At 41.4% G+C, this 25,918-nt stretch overlaps 1 protein-coding gene and 1 long non-coding RNA gene across 12 annotated transcripts in view; one reads left to right on the top strand and one right to left on the bottom strand.

The window, feature by feature from the left end:
• LOC133646856 (AP-3 complex subunit beta-2) overlaps positions 1-25,918 on the bottom strand; it is a 54,533-nt gene that overhangs the window by 7,963 nt on the left and 20,652 nt on the right. For 3 of the 10 annotated variants that reach the window (XM_062042713.1, XM_062042707.1, XM_062042709.1), the window contains exons 10-25: positions 23,952-24,006; positions 23,770-23,841; positions 21,811-21,873; positions 21,613-21,745; positions 21,419-21,528; positions 21,169-21,345; positions 14,344-14,530; positions 14,140-14,270; positions 8,872-8,910; positions 8,232-8,346; positions 4,470-4,638; positions 4,243-4,405; positions 4,052-4,139; positions 3,414-3,523; positions 1,503-1,731; positions 1,343-1,427 (exon numbers count right to left, since the gene is read on the bottom strand). In XM_062042713.1, coding sequence (XP_061898697.1) covers positions 1,343-1,427; positions 1,503-1,731; positions 3,414-3,523; positions 4,052-4,139; positions 4,243-4,405; positions 4,470-4,638; positions 8,232-8,346; positions 8,872-8,910; positions 14,140-14,270; positions 14,344-14,530; positions 21,169-21,345; positions 21,419-21,528; positions 21,613-21,745; positions 21,811-21,873; positions 23,770-23,841; positions 23,952-24,006 — 1,926 coding nt within the window. The remainder of the gene's footprint in view (positions 1-1,342; positions 1,428-1,502; positions 1,732-3,413; positions 3,524-4,051; positions 4,140-4,242; positions 4,406-4,469; positions 4,639-8,231; positions 8,347-8,871; positions 8,911-14,139; positions 14,271-14,343; positions 14,531-21,168; positions 21,346-21,418; positions 21,529-21,612; positions 21,746-21,810; positions 21,874-23,769; positions 23,842-23,951; positions 24,007-25,918) is intronic. The other 7 variants (XM_062042714.1, XM_062042716.1, XM_062042710.1 and 4 more) reach the window with 3 other exon arrangements.
• The window catches only part of LOC133646861 (uncharacterized), a 36,628-nt gene that overhangs the window by 7,140 nt on the left and 3,570 nt on the right, over positions 1-25,918 (top strand). The window lies entirely within an intron of this gene.

Below are 25,918 nucleotides of genomic sequence, written 5' to 3'. Positions count from 1 at the left end.
GTAAATCTCCCACGTTTGTAGCCGAATAAGGGAAAGTTGATTGGCTTTATTTTAAGATGTGTAGCAAAGCCTTAGAAATATGTACCGTTCACATTTGAACCGGTACCTGGGGATCAATACCGGTACTCAACGGTACCAATTTTCGGTAAATATATTTTTTTATTACAACATTTAAAAATGAGCTGATTGTGATAACTGCTATCCAGTTATATATTGTTTCATTGTCACATTTGTGAGTCTCATTTGCAAGTATGACATTAAGTTGCAATTGTGTGTAGTTTATGGTGTTTTTTTTTTTTTGCTGTGCCCTATAAGTGTTAATACTGTTAGTATTTATTACGCACACAATGTTTGATTGTAACGTGCATCTTAGTTGTAGTTTTAATTAACAAATTTGGAAATTGCTAATGTTAATCAGTAGCATTTCAAAGACTGTGTATTAGCATCAAGCTAGCGCATTTTTGGAAAAGTACCTACTCTGTGGCCTAGTGGTTAGAGTGTCCGCCCTGAAATCGGTAGGTTGTGAGTTCAAACCCCGTCCGAGTCATGCCAAAGACTATAAAAATGGGACCCATTACCTCCCTGTTTGGCACTCAGCATCAAGGGTTGGAATTGGGGCTTAAATCATCAAAAATGATTCCCGGGCGCAACACCGCTGCTGCCCACTGCTCCCCTCACCTCCCAGGGGGTGATCAAGGTCAAATGCAGAGGACAAATTTCACCACATGTGTGTGTGACAATCATTGGTACTTTAGAGCCTTACTTTACTTACGTCGGAGTATTTTTTGAGTAAATTTCTTTGTTGGCATTGAAAATTGCAACATTACCGAGAGGCAGTTAGCCTGAGTCCGCCCTCAGTGCTGCTGGAGTGATCGCCAAGTGCCAAAGTGTGAGGAGCCGACGGAGTCTGCAACCTGGCGTGACGTCACGTGCAACCCAGGTACCGTAACAAAGCATCGTTGAGTTTTATGTGAATCGGTGGACCGGAGGGCTTCGGTCGATGCAAAAAAAAAAAAAAAGGTACCAGATTCCCGACAAACTTCCAAGGGAAGAAGCGAAAACACACACACAGTATCTACCCTCCTGATTGGCAATCAATGACAGCTGCACCTCCTAATTGCCAAACCAGGAACAGGTGAGAACAATACTTGCAAGACAAGCCAAAACAGGAAGTGGAACAAAAAAAAGTGCGCTGGACAGTAAGAAACACCAAATACAGGAACATAATAAACTGAAGAGATCATGACAAGTGGACCTTTGATTATATTTAAGTGCTGTAGTTGTCAAGTGTGTTACTCAACTGCTGAGAGTACCAGGCATCCAAATTCTAACAAAGTCTTACCACAGCTGGAAGTTTGCCGCTTGTGTGGAGTCGCAGAAGTCGATGCCCATCACGGCTGTGGCCGACTCCCCCGCAGGCAGCAGCTCTGTGGGTAAAAACGGAGGTGGAGGGGCGGAGTCAGTGATGATAAGGATAGAAAAAGTGGTTTCTCGTCACTTGCCGATCTCCAGGAACTCTTTGACCCTCATCCCGGACTGCAGCTTCACGTCCTCCATGTGCAGGTTCTTGGCGTCGGCGGCGGCGCTGTTGGTGAACTGCATCTGCACCGCCACCATGTTGCCGTCGGCGCCGAACGGCTGTCGGCTGAAGCAGTACTCCACCGACAGTCCCTCGCCCGTGATGCGGTGCAGAAGCTCGTAGCTCTTCAGGCCGCTGCAAGGCGAGGTGGCCTGCAAGGCCAGAGAACAGCGTGAGGAAACGTCACGTACTTCCTTCAATGAATAATGACACTGTAGCTGGCCAGTTCAATTAGAGTAGTCAGTGTGCAGCTTGTATAGTATTGTATTGATTGTCATCTAGGAGGTGTTTTAGGGCTCGTTATCATGTTTCTTAAGGGAGGGGATCATGCTCTGCTTCAGTGTCACAGGAGATATTGGAATTCATCATCACTGAGGTGCAGCAAAACATGGCTTAAAAAATCAATATTAAGACAATAAAAATGGATATTATATTCTTAGAAACCGTATTTATATATTGCCATGTTATTTTTCCCCACCCCTACTTAGTATTCACTCGTGTTGCCAGCTATTTGGAAAATAATGGCTGTGTTGATTCAATGGAGAGTAAATATATACTGCTATACTCTTCATTTTAATCGCATTAAATCATTATATCTAAACTACTTAAAGTGTACAACTTTGTCAAATAATATGATTATTACTTATTTAACACATACACCTTAGGCTTAGGTCAGTCTGATTCGGAAAAATAAGTACCAACCATAAAAGGGACTCTGATTAAAAATACATTTTGTTGTGCTTAAATATATCAACTGACTTAATAATAAATAATGTTAATAAATAAGTTTCTTAACTGTCAATAACGAATGAAAGGAAAGAGCTAACCACTACACAACAGCTAAGCACACAAGCTAAACATTCCTAATAAGTGTCATTAATTAAAGAATATTAGTTTTAAACATATTTGTCAACATAAACAATCTAGTAACAAACGTGTCCACATCATTCAACTTACTGCATCATGCGCTGAACTTAATCATTGTGACCACTAGGTGTCTCAACAACCAAAATTACCACGACACTTCAACTTAAAGACAGCATACGTCCATTCCAGACGGCTAATAATAAATAGGTTAGTGATTTTCAAACTGGTGGTGGTACGCCAAAAAATCACTCAAATAAATATTCAAACACAGCGTTACTCTTCAAAACTCTGTGTAATGTTACAGTAGGCAAAGTAATAAATAGAACCTCTGCCTTGTTTTTAATGAATATTTAGGCCTATTACGCTACTGTATTTTAATGTTGGTCATTGTGGTGGGACTTGGAGAGTCAAGTCTTTTCTGAGGTGGTACTTGGTGAAAAAACTACCATTGTTCTCTGTTTGACTCATTTCACTTGACCATACCTTTTCCAACATTCCACATGACGAACTATCAAAAGTATGTACAGTATGATTCCTGCTGATATTGTATCAAATCTATATCGGTATCAGCCAATACTCAAGGCTCTGATATTGGTAATGTCAGGGAAGCGAAAAAGTTGTATTGAGACACCCCTACTTAAAAACACGGTCTTTGGCCCGCGGCCCACTGGCACATTTTCACTTTGGGGCAAAACGTTTGGGGACCCCAGATCTAGACTCTGTTTAGTCCTGCAAGTTGGACTCCAAGGAGACAAGCAAAATGACAACTTATGCAAGCGTCCACACCTGTCGCCCTCGGTGCGGTCGAGGGAAAGAAACGAGACGACCGGAGTGGTCATGGAGCTCTGTGCACCACGGCCTCTGGCGTGGGCGGCGCTCTTGTTTATCTGCCTACTTTTTAGATGTTAATATGTCTGGATGGTGATGGTGGCTGAAATGTGATGAATTGGTGAACGTGTGTGCTTACCGTGGGCGAGAGAACACTGTCAGACAAAGACAAACCCTCCAGGTCGGTCACCAGGCTGTTGGACAGGAACGCGTTGACGGGCGTCACTTGAGGCGAAGGCGCAGGTTCAACTGAGAAGAAGGACAAAGTCACGCTTGCGAGTTGTCGCCATGACGGGTGTATCTGATAAACATACAGTACAGGCCAAAAGTTTGAACACACCTTCTCATTCAATGCATTTTTGTTGTTTTCATGTCTATTTACATTGTAGATTGTCACTGAAGGCATCAAAACTATGAATGAACACATGTGGAGTTATGTACTTAACAAAAAAAGATTAAAAAACTGAAAGCATGTTTATGTATATTGTAGTTTCTTCAAAATAGCCACCCTTTGCTCTGATTACTGCTTTGCACACTCTTGGCAATCAGATCAAAGGGTGGCTATTTTGAAGAAACTAGAATATAAAACATGTTTTCCGTTATTTCACCTTTTTTTGTTGAGTACATAACTCCACATTTGTTCATTCATAGTTTTGATGCCTTCAGTGACAATCTACAATGTAAATAGTCATGAAAATAAAGAACACGCATTGAATGAGAAGGTGTGTCCAAACTTTTGGCCTGTACTGTATGTGGGTGAAAAAAAAGAAAACTCACAATCGTCAAGATCGAGCAGCGACATTTCTTTCTTTTCTTTCTTGTTGTCTTTTTTGACGGGCTTAGGAGGGGCTTTTGATTCCATCGTCTGCAGGAAGAGCAAAGATTGATCAGCACAATGTATCCCAGCAGACATGATCCAAGTGCATGGAAAGCACAATTGGACTTAATAAAAAATGCTGAGTCGGCACCTTTTTCTTCTTTTTGACCTCCACCTCAGACTCTGAGTCCTCCGATTCCGATTCACTGCTTTCAGAATCGCTCTGCTCGTCTTCCGATTCCGACTCGGAGTCGCTCTTGCGTTGTTTACTCTTCCTCGCACGCTTCCTCTCTTCCTCCTCACTGCTCTGCTCACTGCAGGAAGCGATGATGTCATCAAAATGAGCGGAGGTGATGATGAAATACTTGAAAAACAAACCTTTCGCTTTCTTGCACCGGCTTCTTGAAATCCTTCTTCTTCTTCATCTTCTTCTCTTTTTCGTCCTCTTCTTCCCCCGACTCGGAAGCTTCTTCGCTCTCCTCACTCTCTGATCCAGAGCCGCTTTCTCCACTCCCGCTTCCACTTTCAGAGCCACTGGAGTACGACTCTGGGACGGAGTCAAAGGACCAATCAGCATTCTTTTAGAACGTGGAGGCTAACAGCTAAAAAGCAAGAAGCGACTTTAAGCTTGGGAAATGGTGCCCAAGTCCGGTTGATAGTGGGGGTAAATCTTTGGGTACCTAACAATTCGATCCGATTCCGATTCCTGTGGTGACTATTCGATTCAGAATCGATTCTCGATTCAAACCATTTCGCAAGGGATTATTTGGTATAATAATTATAAACAAACTAACTTACAGGTTAAAAAAAGTGTATTCTGTCCTTGTGGAGATTACCTACAGACGTCTTTTTAAAAATGGACTCTTATGAAAAAAAAATTGAATTTTTGAAAACTATGAATCAGGATGAAAAAGAATCGTGATTTGGATGTGAATTGATTTTTTTTTTGTGCACGCCTACTGGTTGAAATGACTTGATCCTACACAGTATTCTGCCTCATTTGTCAGAGTGCGCACTGCTGATTGCAGAAACTGTGACGCGATGAGTAGGGAATACCAGCTAGTGTGGCCGTATGAGAGTATGTTGCGTAACTTCACGCCTGTTAGACAATTCATTCGCTTAGAGGGCCGCTTGTAACAGTGAATAAAATATGAATATTCATAAGGATTTTCCTCAGGACGTTGTTGCACAATTGCATTTTATTTTATTTTTATTTTTTTTACATATACTGTAAAAAAAAAAGAAAAGATTTTAAGTAAAAAAACTAAACAAAACTGTCAGCTCAGTCACCAGAATTTTTTACAGTAAGTGTTATGGTGGTATATTACTCTAAACGTAAAAACTGTACACTTTATATTTGTTATATTATTAGATACTACATTTTAAAATGTTTTTTAAATGTGAAATATATGTGACTGCATGCAGTGTATGTTTTTTTTGTCAAAATGGAAATAGAAAGATAAAGTACTTTATTGATGCATATTAGGACTGGGCTTTCACGGGCCACATAAAACAATGTGGCGAGCCTGTCATGGGTTTGCCTTAAGAGCTGCGCTGGCCAGTGAGTTGACACCCCAGGGCTTTTAGCTCATTGGCTAACACTGCGCAACCGAACTTTCAAACAGTGGGGATGTGTGGGGTTCGACCCCGAGCAGTTAATCACTGTTCAAGATATTAAAATAAAAAATATATATAAATAAAACATTTTTTAAAATGAAAGAAAAAACAATAAATAAAAAACAAATGATACATATAAATTAATAAATAATTACAAAATAATAAAATGAAAAAAATTAATGAAAAAAAAAGCAATGAGTTGACAGCCCAATACTTTTAGCTCATTGACTAGCACTGCTCGACCGAACTTTCAAACAGTGGGGATGTGTAGGGTTTGTCCCCGAGCCTGTGCAGTTAATCACTGCTCAGTATATTAAAAATAAATGAAAGGAAAACTAATGAAAAAATAAATTAAACAATTACAAAATAATAACTTTTTTTTTTTTCTAAAGGCAATGATTTGACAGCTCAGGGCTTTTAGCTCATTGGCTAGCATTGTTCAACTGAACTTTCAAACAGTGTGTGGTTCGACCCCTGCCCTGTGCAGTTGATCACTGTTCAATATATTAAAATTAAAATAAATAAAAATGAATAAATGAAAAACTAATAAATCATTCAAAGCACATAAATAAATAATTACAAATTAATAATAAAACTAAGTAAAAAAAAAAAAAAAAAAAAGGCAACGAGCTGACCGCCGAGCGCTTTTTAGCTCATTGCCTAACACTTTCAAACAGTGGGGATATGTGATGTTCAAGCCCAGGCATGTGCAGTATGATCACAGTTAGTTATTAGAATAAATAAATAAAATAATTCATAAATTACAAAAATTATTTGGCAATGCAGCTGAGATAGGCTCCAGCATCGCCCGCGACCCCAAAAGGGACAAGCGGTAGAAAATGGATGGATGGATGGATGGATAGTTATCATAATAAAACAAAAATAAACATTAAAATAATACAGATATTTTTACTTGTTAACTGTTTAACCTCAATATTCTACATCTCGCACATTTCAAAACAGTTTCTATCAGCTTCCTCTCACATGGATTCGACAGGTTAGAGCAGGCCTTGGCAATTATTTTAACTCAGGGGGTCCAAATATAGAGAAGAAACTGTGTCTTGGTTTCGGTATATCTATTTTTAGGAACACTAATACAAAACCTCACAATAATGTCTGAATGCTAAAAACGTTATGACAGACCGCCTTAAAAAACGGAATGGAATTTAAAATTTTTTTACTGAATGAGACACCCAGAATGTACATGAAAATAAAGAATGTGGGATTTACAATATTAACCATGAACGATAAAACACTGAATATTGACAACATATGAACGTCACACGCCCTCTCGATCGACATATTTTACAATCAAGCAAAATGCAACAAACACAGCGAAATATGAACGCGAAGGGTAAAAAAAACAACCCACCTACAATCTGATATATCTAATATATAACTAAGCTTTAGAACTTTGTTGTAAAAATCTCCTTCCGTGTCTGTCCCTGACACCCGCATTTCAGGCTGGCCGCTCTGGAAACACTCTGTGGAAACGCTCTCCACCCACACTGCTTGGTGCCTCGTCACTTAGATTACCATAGTAACTAGTCCATCCATCCATCCATTTTCTACCGCTTGTCCCTTTCGGGGGTGCAGGGGGTGCTGGAGCCTATCTCAGCTGCATAGTAACTATAGTATATCATGCAAAAGCGCAGATTGCAACCATTGAAATTAGGGATGTCCGATAATGGCTTTTTGCCTATATCCGATATTGTCCAACTCTTAATTACAGATACCGATATCAACCGATACCGATATATACAGTGGTGGAATTAACACATTATTATGCCTAATTTGGACAACCAGGTATGGTGGAGATAAGGTCCTTTTTTAAAAAATTTATAAAATAAAATAAGTTAAATAAATTAAAAACATTTTCTTGAATAAAAAAGAAAGTAAAACAATATAAAAACAGTTACATAGAAACTAGTAATTAATGAAAATGAGTAAAATTAACTGTTAAAAGTTAGTACTATTAGTGGGCCAGCAGCACGCACAATCATGTGTGCTTACGGACTGTATCCCTTGCAGACTGTATTGTTATATATTGATATATAATGTAGGAACCAGAATATTAATAACAGAAAGAAACAACCCTTTTGTGTGAATGAGTGTAAACGGGGGAGGGAGGTTTTTTGGGTTGGTGTACTAATTGTAAGTGTATCTTGTGTTTTTTATGTTGATTTAATTAAAAAAAAAAGAAAAAGATACCGATAATAAAAAAAACGATACCGATAATTTCCGATATTACATTTCAAAGCATTTATCGGCCGATAATATCGGCAGGCCGATATTATCGGACATCTCTAATTGAAATGCTTTGTATAGTTCAAGACTTACGGTCATTTGAAAACATCACTGCACATCATAATGGCAGCTAGTTTCCATCCTAAAAATCTAAAAAAATTATTTGGGAATGTCTGGTGGGCCAGATTGAAAAGCTTAATGGGCCGCATGTGGCCCCAGGGCCTTAATTTGCCCAAGTCTTGATTAGAAGGATCCCATGGTGGCTTAAAAACTCACCACTGTCGGCAGACTCGGTCGGCCCGGACTCGCCCTCGGAGTCAGAGTAGAAGGGCTTCTCCACTTTCTTCTCCTTCCTCTTCTCCCGGCTGCTGCACTTAGTCCACTCGGGCACCTGTAGAGCCGAAAGATGAGCGTCAGGCCGGGGGCCACAAAGCCCAGAGACAGAAGCGGCGACGCGACAGCAGCAGCACGGCCATAGAAGCCAGCACAAATGAAGCCGGCTGTCCCGCCTGCCGCGGCGTAGTCTAGTCGGGCGACAAAGACGGCCCTGATAACCAATGTTTGTCAAGACAGAAGCAAGCGCCAGGTGACGGCTTCATGGCCAGTTGCAGAGATGTGTTTGTTTTTGTTCCACTCCATTAAGAGAAGTGATGTCTTTGGAGACGCTTCCCTGCGTGACCACACTACAGTCAGCTAATGAGAGCTTCTCCCTAAGAGGGCCTTCTCTAAAACAATCACTTCTTTAATGGCAGAGACTGAGGAAAGTAGGGGGGGAGGTGGCGTTCAGCTGAGCTAAGCACAGAACAGCGACTATATCAGGCAAAAGGGGCAAGGGGGGGGGCTCAAGAAGCACTGGGGGGCGGGGGAAAGAGGGTGTTGCCGCTAAAATGGTTGGCTGTGGCGCTAACTGACTCACGCTGGTCAATGTTGTGACTCGTTCAAGCAGCGTAAATACCTGGCGGGCGTGGGGGGAGAAAAGAAAGATGGGGATGGAGGTGAAAAGGAGGGGAAGATTCGAGAGAAGAAGAAGAAAAAGAAAAATATCAGGAGACGTAACGAGACAAGCAAAGGAGTTTCTGGCTCTAAAAGTGGGGCGGAACCCGTGACAACGGTTAAGCTACAGACACATAGGCGCAGGTTGTTTAGAACCACAGTAGATTCCCATTGTTTGCAGGGGGTTACGTTCTGAGACCTACCGCGAATGGCGAGGAATGGAGATGTTCGTAGAAATTAATATTCTTCATGAACGACAATGGAAGACAAAGCGACTGCATTATTCGTTTACGTCACATTGCCGCATCGACTGTCGAAGCTCTTTCTAGCACTCACGTCACATCCTTATGTGGTAGATTCAGAAGTACTTTATCAATCCCTGATGGGAAATTGAGATTTTCAGCACAATCCCATTCAAGATCAGACAAACATTACAGGGAGACAGAAAAAGGATCGCTGATGAGTCTGCCAACTTCCGGCGCCCTTTACAAAAATAGGTGAGAAACAGGTAAACGTTGGGGAGGGGGAGAGTAAAAAAATATTCAGTCAAAGGCTGGACTCCGGGGAGTGGATCCAGACTGAGGCCAAGGGAAAAAAATTCATAGCCATAGCACACACAAACAAGTTACATAGAATCAACAAAACTTGCAACAGAGGGGAGGGAGAGGGAGCAACAGAGGCAGGCTGTATTTGCCATATCTACACATTTTAAGTGGTATTAATAAATTTTTATAAATATTTACTAGGGGTATAAATCTAAAAATTCTTTCCGATCCGATTCCTGGGGTGACAATTTGATTTTGGAATCGATTTTTCGATTCAACACTATTCTCTAATCAAACTGATTCTCGCAATGTATTATTTGGTTTAATAATTAGAATGACACTTTTTCAAAACATGTTACAGGTTAAAAAGTTCCTTTTGGTTGCATCGAGATGGCCTAAAAACATCGGTTTAAAATTTGATTTTCATGAAGAAAAATTAAAAAAAATTACGTTTTTTTTTTTAATACATTTTTGAAAATAATGATTCCATTTAGAATCGGGATGAAAAAGAATCGCAATTCGGATGTGACTATTTTTTGTGTGCACCCCTAATATTTACTGTCTTACAGTGAATGGGATGTGTTTTTAATTTAAAAATGTTTTGATTCGCATAAAAAAAATGTAAAGTTTTTTTTTTTTTTTTTTTAAATCAAGTTTTGAAAATAATGAATTGATTTAAAATCAGGATAAAAAGGAATCACAATTCGGATGTGAATCGATTTTTTTTGTGCACCCCTAATATTTACTGTCTTACAGTGAATGGGATGTGTTTTTAATTTACAAATGTTTTGATTCTCATAAAGAAAATGTAAAAAATGTTAAGTTTTTTTCAAAAAATTTTAATATCAAGTTTTGAAAATAATGAATCGATTTATAATCGGGATGAAAAATAATCACAATTCGTATGTGAATCGATTTTTTTTTTTGTGCACCCCTAATATTTACTGTCTTACAGTGAATGGGATGTGTTTTCAATTTAAAAATGGCCTATTTTCAGAGCGATTAAAAAAAAAAAAAAAATTAAATTAATTTTTTTTTTAAAATTCAGTAAGTGCTGACTGACGACCAGGCAGGGAACTACTGTATTTTCATCCATTTCACAACAAAAACACAATGGGAAAGTGGATAATTTTAAAAAGGCGATGTGACAATATTTGAAGTTGAAGGGGGAAGGTTCACGTGCAAAACGCAAAAATCACATCACTCCATTAACACCACATTTGTGACGTGTTCACAAATGCAACTTTCATGCACAATCAATTCGATGCAGGGGAGGAAAATATCGCTTTGTTGGCTCAACTGCTCTCTAGCACTGCTGGCTCCAATCTGTCTCGCTTTCCTTCCGGGGAGTTTTTCCTTGCCTCTTTCAAAGTCCATGTGTAAAGTGAGATTGATACTAAAACAGGAAGTCAAAAAAACTATCTGGACTTTTTACTTCCTGTTTTATTTTGATAGGTACTTCTTTATGTCTGTACTGCTGATGTTTCTTAGTGTTTTGTTCGTTCATAGGCAACATAACAACCATGAGTCGGCCATTTGTACTCGGAGAAAGGCTGCAGAGGGAAAGAGAGGGCACGCATTAAGGCAAACAACCACTGCACTCCCACACTCAGGGGAGGGCACCTCTCGCCAGTCTCCCAGCAGGCCGATTCGCCCCTCGCCGGTTGTTATGACCTCCTCTGTCTGTGTGTGGGAGGGGGAGAGATCCTGTCAGAGAGGGTTCTGGCTTTGAGAATACACGCCATTCTCTGGATTTCATTTTTTTTTTAAATTGTTTCCCCAACAACAACCTCCTCTTGACATCTGCATCACAGGGACATGCCGGGTTAACGATACACACCTGCATGGTTAAAAGAAGTATGGCAGCACAAATCAAAGCTCCTTGAATTCAAAATCAAGCATTTGTTTTGATTTTGACACAGGAGGCTTGGCTCCAAGTTTTGACTTGAGGTAAAACAACAACAACAACAACACATCATTGGTTATGAGGAGGCAACGGCACATGGAGGGGTCAAGATGGAGAGTCAGGGGCCTGGTCGTCTACACCACTTTAAAATGCCACAACAAATATAATTAAATAATAAAAGAGTGGGACATACTTTAATTTTCTTTGAAAATTATGTCTCACAATCTGTGTTACTTTTAACAAGTGATTAATGATACTCATTGCTTTGTAAAAAAGTAATTGATATAGCTATGGAATGACTCTTTAATAAATTCAATTAACTACTAGGTGAAGTAATTATTGTTACTTAAAACATTTTTTAAATATCTGATGTTTCATGAGAGCAGAGTGTGTGTATGTGCCTTTAAAAAGGCGGTGCCTGTTGCTAAGTGACGTCAGCGCCCAGACAGAGCAGCATTAGCTTAGCTGTGTTTGTTAGATCAGGCTTGCAGTGTGCAGGCAGTTATGTTGAATCTTCTCACTGGATTGTGTTGGCGCTAGTTAAAGAGATTGAATGTGCTTTAATGGCTGTAGTCTCCTTATCCACAAACGAGGTATTGTAGGGTTGCAAGATTGTTTCTTCGATAATCGATTTGTTGTTTGTTATTCCCTCAAAGTAGAAGTAAGAGGAGTCTGTGTATTTGTGCGTGTACTTACATGTTTGCTGTGTGATGTTGCCTTCTTCTATTTGATATCAAGTTAATTTTAGTGTGGTGCTGGTTGTTGCTTTCATTAGTAAAACATTATTTCCTGCGTTGAACTTGCTGTGCTTCTAACGTTGTCTTGTTGACATAAAACCACATCAGAAGTAGCGTGCCGTGCGACATCAAACTTCTCGGCAACGGCGTTGTAACATACAGTACAGGCCAAAAGTTTGGACACACATTTCAAATGCGTTTTCTTTATTTTCATGACTATATACCTTAGATTGTCACTGAAGGCATCAAAACTATGACACCTGTGAAGTGAAAACCATTTCAGGTGACCACCTCTTGTAGCTCATCGAGAGAATGCCAAGAGTGTGCGAAGCAGTAATCAGAGCAAAGGGTGGCTATTTTGAAGAAACTACAATATAAAACATGTTTTCAGTTATTTCACCTTTTTTTGTTAAGTACATAACTCCACATGTGTTCAATCATAGTTTTGATGCCTTCAGTGACAATCTACAATGTAAATAGTCATGAAAATAAAGAAAACGCATTGAATGAGAAGGTGTGTCCAAACCTTTGGCCTGTACTGTACATTAAAGTAATTAATTGGATTACTCATTACTAGTAAAAGTAATGTCGTTATTCGGATTACTGCTCACAAGGGATGTAAAAAAAAATGAAGATTTTCAAATGAATCGCAATTTTTATTTGTAACGATTCCTAATCGATTCAGAATTTTTTTATTTTTTTATCTGTCCTGTCCAGTCAGGCAAATCATATTGTTGATGTAGCTGCCCATATCTTCAGTACAGATTGACTTTAGAAAATTCAAATGTTGGATACTCTTGTTGCCTAATTTGTATTTGACTTTATTAAATGTTTGGGTAGAATTTTACTAAACAAAACCAGTTTTCTTTTAAGTCTTATGTATCAAGAGTTGTTGCCTATTTTATGGAGGAATGTAGTTAATCATAGAACTAGCACCCAAGGTTATTAAAGTACCGTATTTTTCGGAGTATAAGTCGCACCGGCCGAAAATGCATAATAAAGAAGGAAAAAAACATATATAAGTCGCACTGGAGTATAAGTCGCATTGTTTGGGGAAATTTATTTGATGAAACCCAACACCAAGAATAGACATTTGAAAGGCAATTTAAAATAAATAAAGAAAAGTGAACAACAGGCTGAATAAGTGTACGTTATATGAGGCATAAATAACCAACTGAGAACGTGCCTCGTATGTTAACGTAACATATTATGGTAAGAGTCATTCAAATAACTATAACATATAGAACATGCTATAGGTTTACCAAACAATCTGTCACTCCTAATCGCTAAATCCCATGGAATCTTATACGTCTAGTCTCTTACGTGAATGAGCTAAATAATATTATTTGATATTTTACAGTAATGTGTTAATAATTTCACACATAAGTCGCTCCTGAGTATAAGTCGCACCCCCGGCCAAACTATGAAAAAAACTGCGACTTATAGTCTGAAAAATACGGTATTGATTTTGAATGGAATCGTTACACCCAAGAATCGAATCGAATCATTTGGTGCCTAAAGATTCACAGCCCTAGTGCTCACAAGTCAAACAAAATATGTCACGGTGGCACGACTTTAGAGGTTATACCGTTTATAGAAAAGACCCCTTTGGGTCATCTCTAGCGTAGTTGAAAGACTGTGTGCCGTCTCCGTGTGCTCTCCCTTGACCAGCTCATGTGCTGTTGCCTCAAACATGGGTGACAAGACAAAAGGCGGCGGCGGGGCGAGTGTGCTTCTGCACAGCAGAAGTGACTGCAGCAGACAGGACTTTCTTTTTCTGGTTCTTACTGCAAAGAAACGTGCAAACATCTGCTTTGTGAGGCCTTCAGCTCCTCCATGGAGCAGCAGATGGAAGCAAAGTAAAGAGGTACAGATGGGCAGTGAGTGGATGGATGATGTTGAGTGTGAATCCCCGCTGTTTTGACCCCCTGTGGAGCAGGAGCCACACTCGCTCCCCTCCCACCGTCCGTGTGACTGTATGTTACTGTTGCCACTGCACGCACAGACTCCTTCACCTCCACGTTGCGCACGGAGGGATCTGGGGCGGCTTCAGGCCAATCGGGCAACTCCTGGTAGCCCCCGGCTTTGGCGTTCAGCAGGTGGGACAGTGAACCCAACTGGAAGTGGTCTCGATCTAGACAGGGACAGAGCTAGGGAGTCAGAAGAGGGACAAGTATACAGCTTGTCGTCTCCCATAAGCACTGTACCTTTAAACGGAGACTCGAGGACGGGCGCAGGCTTGAGGGCGAGGAACAGTTTCTTGGCGTACTTGCTGAGCGCTCCGCTCTTCTCGGTGGGCACGATGAGCTGGCGGATGAAGCGCGCCCGATCACGGATGTCGTAGTTCTGGTCGTACTTGGCCAGGTTGAGGACGTACTGCGTCAACAGTTTAGTCTGAGGGAAGAAGGAATGAAGTGAGATTTCCGTCCAATTTGGAGTTGCTGCAGTAGTGCTAGTAGACTTAAAGGCCTACTGAAACCCACTACTACTGACCACGCAGTCTGATAGTTTATATATCAATGATGAAATCTTAATATTGCAACACATGCCAATACGGCCGGGTTAACTTATAAAGTGCAATTTTAAATTTCCTGGCAAACTTCTGGCTGAAAACGTTTCGATATGATGACGTTTGCGCGTGACGTCAACAGTGGAAGCGGAAGTATTCGGAGCCCATTGAATCCAATACAAAAAGCTCTGTTTTCATTTCAAAATTCCACAGTATTCTGGACATCTGTGTTGGTGAATCTTTTGCAATTTGTTTAATGAACAATGGAGACTGCAAAGAAGAAAGTTGTAGGTGGGATCGGTGTATTAGCGGCTGGCTGTAGCAACACAACCAGGAGGACTTACTTGGATAGCAGACGCGCTAGCCGACGCTAGCCGCCGACCGCACGGATGATCGGGTGAAGTCCTTCGTCCTTCCGTCGATCGCTGGAACGCAGGTGAGCACGGGTGTTGATGAGCAGATGAGGGCTGGCTGGCGTAGGTGGAGCACTAATGTTTTTATCATAGCTCTGTGAGGTCCCGTTGCTAAGTTAGCTTCAATGGCGTCGTTAGCAATAGCATTGTTAATCTTCCCCAAGCTGGAAAGCATTAACCGTGTATTTACATGTCTACGGTTTAATAGTATTGTTGATCTTCTGTCTATCCTTCCAGTCAGTGGTTTATTTATTTTGTTTCTATATGCATTTGAGCCCGATGCTATCACGTTAGCTCAGTAGCTAAAGTGTTTCGCCGATGTATTGTCGTGGAGATAAAAGTCACTGTGAATGTCCATTTCGCGTTCTCGACTCTCATTTTCAAGAGGATATAGTATCCGAGGTGGTTTAAAATACAAATCCGTGATCCACAATAGTACCTAAGTTACGGTCAGAGCGAAAAAAGATACGTTCTGCACTGCACGCTAGTCCTTCACTTTCACGTTCCTCATCCACGAATCTTTCATCCTCGCTCAAATTAATGGGGTAATCGTTGCTTTCTCGGTCCAAATCTCTCTCGCTGCTGGTGTAAACAATAGGAAAATGTGAGCAGCCTTTCCTCCGGTGTCGTCACGCTACTTCCGGTAGGGGCAAGGCTTTTTTTTATCAGAGACCAAAAGTTGCGAACTTTATCGTCGTTGTTCTATACCAGGGGTCGGCAACCTTTACCACTCAAAGAGCCATTTTGGAAAGTTTCACACATTAAAGAAAGTAATGGGAGCCACAAAAATGTTTTTAAAATTTAAAATGAAAAACACCGCATACAAAGCTTACATGCTTTGTGCTATGTTAACCAGGGGTCTCAGACACACGCACCGGCACGCACTTTATTGTGGGAATTTGATGTTAGTGCAGCCCGCGAGTTTTGGATGAATGTCGCTTGCGTCACACTTGCCAACCCTCTCATTTTTCCCGGGAGACTCCCGAATATCAGAGTGTGATGACACTGCATTTGGCGCCCTCTACAGTCTGCCCAATCAGTGTACCTGCTCGGCCACAAGTGGAATGCAGCTTTAGCTTGCTCACGTATGAGACAGCAAGGCTACTAACTCAGCAGCCACACATCTTACACTGACGGTACCAATACCCAGAATCCCATGCAGCCCTAACTCTTCCGCTCAACCAACCACGAAGAGGGGGGGGGGGGGGTTGATGTGTGGGGGGATTTGGTGGTAGCGGGGTGTATAATGTAGACCGGAAGAGTTAGGACTGCATGGGATTCTGGGTAATGGTTGTGTTGTGTTTATGTTGTGTTACAGTGGGATGTTCTCCAGAAATGTGTTTTTCATTCTTTTTTGGTGTGGGTTCACAGTGTGGCGCATATTTGTAACGTAACAATGTTGAAGTTGTTTGATACGGCTACCGTCAGTGTAAGCTGTGTGGCTGATGAGTAACTATGCTTTGCTGTCTCCTGTGTGAGCAAGTAATAACAACATACAACATGTGGCTGGCCTGGCACGCTGTAAGTAAATGCTATAGAGGACAATTACTGCAGTGCAATTAGGGCACGCCCTTTATATAGTAATTAGAGTGTTAATAGGATTATTATTCCCTGGGAGTAGTCTATGAGAGACACTGACATCCATTAGTCTCCTGGGAAAATCGAGGGGGTCGGCATGCATGTAGCTGAGCCGCATCAGAGTGGTCAAGGAGCCGCATGCGGCTCCGGAGCCGCGGGTTGCCGACCCCTGTTCTATACTAAATCCTTTCAGCAAAAATATGGCAATATTGCGAAATGATGAAGTATGACACATAGAATGGATCTGCTATCCCCGTTTAAATAAAAAAAATTCATTTCAGTAGGCCTTTAAAACCACTAGAAACAGAAGGAGATTGGGCGACGATAAGGTTTTTTTCATCTACGGGAGTAAAAATATGAATCGGTGCATTTTGTTTCTGTGGTAGAATCCGAGTTAACTGCACTTATTTTTGGAATTTTGCCTATCATTCACAATCCCTATGTAAGACAAGAGCACATATGTTTATCTTTTTTTTATGCATTCTAATTTGTAAATATGGAAAGTACGAGGTGGCTAACAATGAAGCTAATTAGAGTTATCTATTGCACCCATTAAACCCTCTAAAAACATCCAAAAGCTGTCAACAACACTCCATTTATATCTTGTGACCTGAATATTAACCAAATATTAGCGATATTGTTATTATAAGCGCTAACGCAGAGGAACTACTTTTAGCGACACCTTGATCACAGAGCTAACTAGCTTATGCAGCTATTGACACACTGAGCCAATGAGCTGCTGCATCGCCTCTAAATAGGTAAAATTAATTCCATCCATTTTCTACCGCTTGTCCCTTTCGGAGTCACAGGGGTGCTGAAGGCTATCCCAGCTGTACACGGTATAAAGCGGAGTACACCCTGGACAAGTCGCCGGGCCAACACAAATAGACAACAATCACGCTCATGTTCACACACTAGGGCCAATGTAGTGTTGCCGATCAACCTATCCCCAGGTGTATGTGTTTGAAGGTGGGAAGAAGCTGAAGTGCCCGGAAGGAACCCATGCAGTCACGGGGAGAACATGCAAACTCCACACAGAAATACCCAGAGTCTTGGGATTGAACCCAGGACCTCCTTATTGTGGAGCACCTGCACTAACCCCTGTCCACCGAGCTGCAGTAAAATTAGTTCTAGATTATAGATCATACCTCTCATTCTCACTTGTAAAGTAGAAGGTTGTGGCCATAAACCGAGAAGGTAGTCAACTTAGACCCACAGATCACGAAAAAACACCCGTTTGCGCCATCCTTTTTGTTGGTTGAGGATTATGATTCAATCTTCATCTATACTGGAAAATATAAACATCCCATCAGTTGGCATCCCAGTGAGAGCAGACATTGTACAGTCAGTGATTGTTTTATTATGTTCGTACTTTGCATTTTTTTGTTTAACACTTAAGAATAGTGCTACTTGCTGGATCTGCTTATCACTCAGCTTCTAAAACTTGTAGATCATCCTCCTTATATTCAGGCTCAAAAATATAAGGTTCTGGATCATCATTTGTACCAAAGTAGCTGTCGTTAGCTCTCATAAAGTCTGCCTTGATTGGTTGTAAAAATAGCGAAAGTTGTGATGCGTCTGTGAAATTAATGCACTGTTGTATGCTTAAAATGAGCAAAATTTGTCAATATTACATGTTATTATGAATGTGTCTGTTACTACGTTACATATATACTTACGTGTATATAAAAATGTTGATGGAGGTTTTTGGATTATTAGTACAAGTTCGTCATTAAAATTATAATAAAAATAAGGGAGTACATCACTTTCATAATAATGTTTGGTAACATCAAATACTCCTTATTTCCATGTATTTACTTTTTATAAATTAAAAACCATTCGGCAACACTACATTGGCCCTAGTGTGTGAACATGAGCGTGATTGTTGTCTATTTGTGTTGGCCCGGCGACTTGTCCAGGGTGTACTCCGCTTTCTACCGTGTACAGCTGGGATAGCCTTCAGCACCCCTGTGACTCCGAAAGGGACAAGCGGTAGAAAATGGATGGAATTAATTTTACCTATTTAGAGGCGATGCAGCAGCTCATTGGCTCAGTGTGTCAATAGCTGCATAAGCTAGTTAGCTCTGTGATCAAGGTATTTGTATCTGATCTGAAGTACATGTACCTATCCTTCTCTGAGAAAATGTACTCTTTTGTAAAAGTAAGATCACCTTCAGTTTTCTGTGAAAGTCCAGTTTGGAGATGTTTTTGAGCTTGGATATTTAATTCTCCATTTCGGCAACCAAATTCATTCATTCAATTAGCAAAGCATTAAAATAACCTTTCTTATATCTGACTTGTGGCTAAACACTCACAAGTATAAAACTACTTTTTTTAAAGTAATAATTTCTTACTTCAAGCATGAAAAAAATTAAATCATGATGCAGAGCGCATATCATTATGTCAAGATAATGGCACTAGCATTTACTTAATTTAAGAATATTTTTCAACATATTGAGCAAAAAGGTCTCTTTTTTTTCTACCAAGAAAAGTGCACTTGTTATTAGTGAGAATATATTATAGCATAGAGTCCCATCTGTCCAGCAATAACTCACGGGAGGTGTGGCGGGGCATTCATGACATCACGAACTACAGAGGCTGCAATGTGACAACTGCGGATCAGAGTGCGACACTGGCAGAGGAGCTTAACTGTTTCTATGCCCGTTTCGATACCCCCCAGCGACACTCATCTGCTCCAGCCCTGCCCCCGCCCCCACCGGGCTCCGGCACCACTCCACTCACTGTACAGGAGCACAGTGTCAGACGAGTGCTCCTGGCTGTGAACCCCAGGAAGGCTGCCGGACCAGACGGAATACCTGGAAAGGTGCTCAGGGCGTGCGCCCACCAGCTCGCTCCCCCCCTCACCAGGATCTTCAACCTCTCCCTGGCTCAGGCAGTCATCCCATCCTGACTGAAGTCATCTACAATAATCCCGGTGCCGAAGAAGTCTCCCATCACCAGCCTGAATGATTACCGACCAGTGGCCCTCACTCCGGTAATCATGAAGTGCTTCGAGAGACTGGTTCTCCAGCACATCAAGGACCATATCCCTCCAGACTTTGACCCCCACCAGTTCGCATACCGGGCGAACAGATCCACAGAGGACGCCATCGCTGTTGCTCTCCACTCGGCTCTGAACCACCTGGAGCATCAGCAGAGCTACGTCCGGATGCTCTCTGTGGATTATAGTTCTGCCTTCAATACAATAATCCCGGACAGACTCTGCAATAAACTGGACACTCTTGGCCTCCCCCCTCTCACAAACGCCTGGATAAGGGACTTCCTAACGGACCGACCCCAGAATGTGAGACTTGGCCCCCACCTCTCACCCACCCGCACGCTGAGCATCGGCTCCCCACAGGGCTGTGTGCTGAGCCCCCTCCTCTACTGCCTCTACACCCATGACTGCAGTCCAGCCCACAGTGACAACCTTATCGTCAAGTTTGCTGACGATACCACAGTGGTCGGGCTCATCTCCAGGGGTGACGAGGCTGCCTACAGGGAGGAGGTCCTGAAGCTGACGGCCTGGTCTTCGGAGAACAACCTCGCTCTCAACACCAGCAAGACCAGAGAGATCATCGCCGACTTCAGGAGGAGCAGCACCGACCCTAACCCCCTCTACATCAACGGCAAGCGTGTGGAGGGGGTCCACACCTTCAGGTACCTTGGAGTCCACATCTCCAACGACTTTTCCTGGACAGTCAACACCACAGCAATCATCAAGAAGGCTCAGCAGCGGCTACACTTCCTGAGAGTCCTCGGGAAGTACAACCTGAAGCCTGACCTGCTGCTGACCTTCTACCGCTTGTCCATCGAGAGCCTGCTGACCTACTGTATTACAGTATGGTACGGCAGCTGCACTGCAGCAGACAGGGAGAGGCTGCAAAGAGTGGTCAAGACGGCTCAAAAGATCATCGGCCGCCCTCTCCCCTCTCTGATGGACATCTACACCTCCCGCTGCCTCAACAGAGCCAGTGCCATCATCAAGGACAGCACCCACCCTGGCTCTGACCTGTTCCACCTGCTGCCCTCTGGGAAGCGCTACAGGTGCATTAAAACCAAGACGAACAGGCTAAAAAACAGCTTCTTCCCCAGGGCCATAACCACCCTGAACAGACTTCCCCATTGACCCTCATAACTGCCTTCTCTTCGGTGCAATAACCCGATCCACCAACCACCCTGTTTCATGTAGATATTCATGTACATATTCATTTCACCCTCTGTATAGAGTGTACACTTGTTTTATCGCACTGTATGGAATGGCCTCAATCTCGTTACCCTGCGTAATGACAATAAAGCTGATTCTGATTCTGATACTTATTTTAAGGTATTTTTGGGTTCATTGAGGTTAGCTAATTTTACTTGTTTTGGAAAGTCTTGACAAGCCAAATTTTCTTGTTTTATTGGCAGATAATTTTGCTTAGTTCAAATAAAATACCCGTCATTTTTGTATTTTTTTTTCTTGTTTTTGAACACTGACTTTTTGCAGTGTAGTCTGATCACATGTCTCTAATAAGCGAGTTCTAATGTACCTGTTTGGAGTTGGTGAGATAGAGCTTGGCGGCCAGGTTGAGTATCTGCAGCTTGACTATGTCCTCCTCGTTAGTGAAGGACTTTGCCATCTTTCTCAGGACGTCCGGGGCAATCTTGGGAACGTGCTCGCAGTATTCTCCAATCAGCCACAGAATGCTAGCTCGCGCCATCGGCACCTAAGACCACAACATTGTCAGCGCGATGCGTGTCAATTACAACAAGACAGAAGGAAGTAAAATATGCACTCGCCTGGATGTTGTCCGTCAGCTTGGCCATGTGCTTGATGATGTCGCTGTGCTTCTCGGGCTGCATCTGCAGCAGCTTCTTGATGACCACCACCGACTCGGCTACCACTAACTCTGTGGAACAGGACCGGGGGACGCACGTTGGTGTACCAAAGGACGGGGAGAAGTTATGTGCATGTCAGGCTTCGAAGTACTCACCGTCTCTGTTGGACAGCAGCTGCACCAGGCCGTTCAGGCACGTGTCCCTCACCTCCCCGATGTTGGTAGCGCAGCGGCCGATGGCTTGGATGGTGGCGGCCACAAAGTCTTTATCCATGCTTTTAATGTACGTCTGCCCAAGAGAGAGAACCCTCGCTCAGTACTCCTTGCCGGTGTCAAATGTGGACGACAATGTACCTGAAACTCTCTGAGAATGGTGGAAATGTTGGTCTCGTTGGCTAGATTGGTGAGAACCTCCAGCTGCAAGAGACAGAAAAAAAATTGACTTGTTTGGATCCTGCAGACCTGCTAACTTTGAAGACAATTTTTTAATTTTAAAAGCTTTAGATCAGGGTTGAGTGTTCGATGTGACATCGATTCAGTAACCAACTACTACTCTTGCCGACTATTTAGCTTGTTAGCTTCCTTTGTTGTGAGCGAACAATGGTAATTAAAGAAAGAATGGGAGTGTTATTTCAGCTGGAACCAATTAATGCTTTACGACAGTAAATTTGAATGCAAATGTTGATCTAAAATCAGAGGACGTGTTGGCAGAGGTGAGCTGTAATCACCTTCCAAAAAGTCTCATGAGGCAAGATGGTTTGCAGCGGGAGGCGTGAGCAGGTGTTGTGTCGAGCAGTGTTTCTTAACCATAGACCTTTTGTTGGGCTGCGAGCACCACCGAGAGGGCTGCCAAAAATATCTGTTTCTCAGCTGTGGTCCGTTTGGGCCGCAGCGGTACTCGGTTGTAATACACTTTTCCACCACTTGTGGCAGAAATGACATTCTCAAACAAACAAAAGAAGTGTGGAGCTACTGTCAAAGAGAAGTTTCTTAAGCGCAAAAATTATGACTAAAGTAGCGAAGCTTTCCTTTATCTATTTTAGCACAACAAAATTGAATGTAAAGGTATTTTTCGTCCTTATGTAGTATATTTGGTTAGTATTTATTTTTCGAATCAGCCAAAGTGTTGCATGGTAAATAAATAATGTTTGTAATTAACACATGGTTTCATATCATTTGACAAGTTTGTATACTGTAAGTATTTTAGATATAATTATTGAATCCGATTAAAATGAAGAGTAAGATTACTAATTCAGTGGTAATAGTTGAGTGGGCCCCTCTGTAGTGAAAAGTTGGGCCCCGAGGCATACTTGCCAACCTTGAGACCTCTGATTTCGGGAGGTGGGAGTGGGGGTAGGAGGGCGTGATTGGGGGCGTGGTTAAGAGGGGGGAGTATATTTACAGCTAGAATTCACCAAGTCAAGTATTTCTCAGAACGCAGCCGCTGCTAAATAGCGAGCTCGTCTGCGCTGCGTCACTACAAGGGGCGCAGCCACATGGAATTCATGTTTTGTCCCTAGGTTGTTTGTTTGAGAGCGTCAATTTCCATTCCAGTGGGGTGGGGGCTCTCCAGACGCGCCTTTCACTCAAGACATGCATAATCCATGCAAGAGGGGAGGGCATAAAACAAAGCGGGGATGTGTAAAAGCATCATATACATACGGCACTTTAGATTGTAACCCTTTCAGGTAGTCCTATGGGTGTTTTTGGTTTTCGGTTTGATATCTTTTTTTTTTTTTTGGTGTCGCACCACAAAGGGAAGAGTCTTGGCTCAGTACTTCAAAAGGGGCCTCGGCAATCTCGTGTAGACAGACCACATTTCAGTGGAGCATGCTGTGCCGCTATGTGCCGGAGAGCTGTGGCGGCGTTGCGGAGGAGACTTCTCATTAAAAAAAAATCTGCAAAATTACACAGGAAAGGCACCCTCTCTCGCCACTGGTAGAAATATTGGAACTGTCAAACAAAGCACACAACTGGAAGATGTCTCAAAACAAGACCCTCCCCAGGGGGGCGTGGCCTCCAGCTCCGGCTGAAAATCGGGAGATTTTCGGGAGAATATTTGTCCCGGGAAGTTTTCGGGAGAGGCGCTGAATTTCGGGAGTCTCCCGGAAAATTCGGGAGGGTAGGTAAGTATGCCCCGAGGTCAAAAAGGTTAAGAACCCTTTGTGTACAGTACACTGGCACCGGTGCCTCAACACAAGAGCATAAACCAGCAAGTTTCCCCCTTTTAGGAATTTGTGCTTCCCTGATTTTTTAAGCATGAGTGTTGTATTTAAACTACCTTGCTGTAATATAAAATATATTGAAAAGAACCTTGAGGATTTTAATCTGGGTCGGGTCTGTGGAGCGGATGTAGAAACTCTTCAGGTATGGTTCAAACATCCCCTGGGAGAGACAACAGAAGAAGAGTTTTTAAGTAACAAACATACGCTCTGACACACACACACACAAACGCGCGCACACACACAGACAAGGTTTGTCTGATTATAACTCACCCTTCTCTTGATGGTCATGGTAGCCACATTCTGAAGAACCACATACTGGACTTCACTGGAATGAAAGCAACACAGTTTAAAAGTTAAATTAGTGTTTAGAGATCGATCAATTATCGGAGCCGATATTTGATAGTTTGACATATACCGTATATGTCAAATGACCATATACTGTATATATATATATATATATATATAAATCTGCAAAGACTCCTCCCACCCACACCAAGGACTGTTTTCACTGCTGGACTCTAGAAAGAGGTTCCGCAGCCTCCGAAGCAGAACCTCCAGGTTCTGTAACAGCTTCTTCCCTCAGGCCGTAAGACTCTTGAACGCATCATAATTAAATTATCCCCTCAACTCCCCCCAAAATGGATTAACTCGCTGGAATAAAAAAGACAATATAACATACAGTACATCCATAAACGTGGACGCATGTGAGAAAGTGCAATATATTTATCTGTACAGTAATCTATTTATTTATTTATATATATTTATTTATTTTATATATATATTTATATATTATTTATTTATATATGCACCTTATTGCTTTTTTTATCCTGCACTACCATGAGCTTATGTAACGAAATGTCGTTCTTATCTGTGCTGTAAAGTTCAAATTTGAATGACGATAAAAAGGAAGTCTAAGTCTAAGTCTATATATATATATATATATATATATAAGTCTATATATGTATATATATATATAAGTCTATATATATATATATATATATATATATATATATATATATATATATATATATATATATATATATATATATATATATATATATATATACCGGTATATATATATATTTTTTTTTGTTTGTTTTTTTCATATCATCTGATCTCGATTAATATCACAATAGTTATTTTTTTATTCAAGTCGGATTGTCCCCTGCAGGATTATAGCGAGTACCGTTGCATCTCTATTGTTTACTACTGCAGTATCTTGTAACAGACATTTCCGCCATGTTTGATTGAGGTAGATAACAGCTGAAAACTGTCATTTTCTTCATATTTATAATTGTGCTTACTAAAGGTAAGCCACGCTATGGTCCGTAACTCGCTTTTAGGGCCACAGTTTTGCTTCTTTTTCGGTACATTTTGTGGGAGTAAAGACAACTTTTTTTCTTCTCAAAGTTATTTTGTTATTTTGCTTGTCATCACAAACTTAATTCTGCAGTAAACAGACTTTCAGTGGTGTACTGAATACCACAGCAAGTTTCAAATGGTAAATTATTTGTATTCTTTAATTACTTGTGTACATCAGTGCTTCTCACCAGTGCTTTGCCAAACGGCAAGCGGTCAACCAGATTGTGGAGTTTTTTTTAAAACTCAAATACTGTAGCATATATATTGAATACAATTACATTGAAGTGTAGTTTAAATTTGAGGTACTGTAAAATAATGTGTACCAACACATAAAACAAGTTTAATGCTTCTTTCAGGAACAAAATGTTTTGTGTCTATATGCAGTGTTTTTTAGTACATGTTACATCAGAGGAGTTGAATCTTTGCAGACACATAAACAACAATTCTGATTGAAACATTTTTAGATATAAAATGCCTTTTGTGGTTAAATTAGTGGGTGTGTTTTTCTCCTAGTCGAGACTAATAAAGACTCCTGTGAGTGCCTGCAAGTCCGCATTCAAGGCAGGATTACTGATGCGCTGCAACAGATAGTGAGACTAAAGCCTGTCACTAAAGCTGCTGCTCTTTCTAAATGTTGTTTCAACTTTTATGCTAGTGTTAGTCATATTTCTTTATTTTGTTCTTCTGTATGGTCGCACACATTCACGAAAACAAACACTTTCACAAAAACACACGCAAACGTACACAAACACATTCACAGGCTCACGGTAAATAAGGTGAATTGTTCCATGCAGGATTATACCGAGCATCGTTGCTTCCCTACTGTTTACTACTGCGGTAACTTCTAACAGACATTTACGCCATGTTTAATCAAG

The sequence above is a fragment of the Entelurus aequoreus genome, linkage group LG03 (assembly GCF_033978785.1).
Source record: "Entelurus aequoreus isolate RoL-2023_Sb linkage group LG03, RoL_Eaeq_v1.1, whole genome shotgun sequence".
Taxonomy (NCBI): Eukaryota; Metazoa; Chordata; class Actinopteri; order Syngnathiformes; family Syngnathidae; genus Entelurus; species Entelurus aequoreus.
Note: the sequence above shows the minus strand (reverse complement) of the source record. Positions and strands in the feature narration are given on the sequence as shown.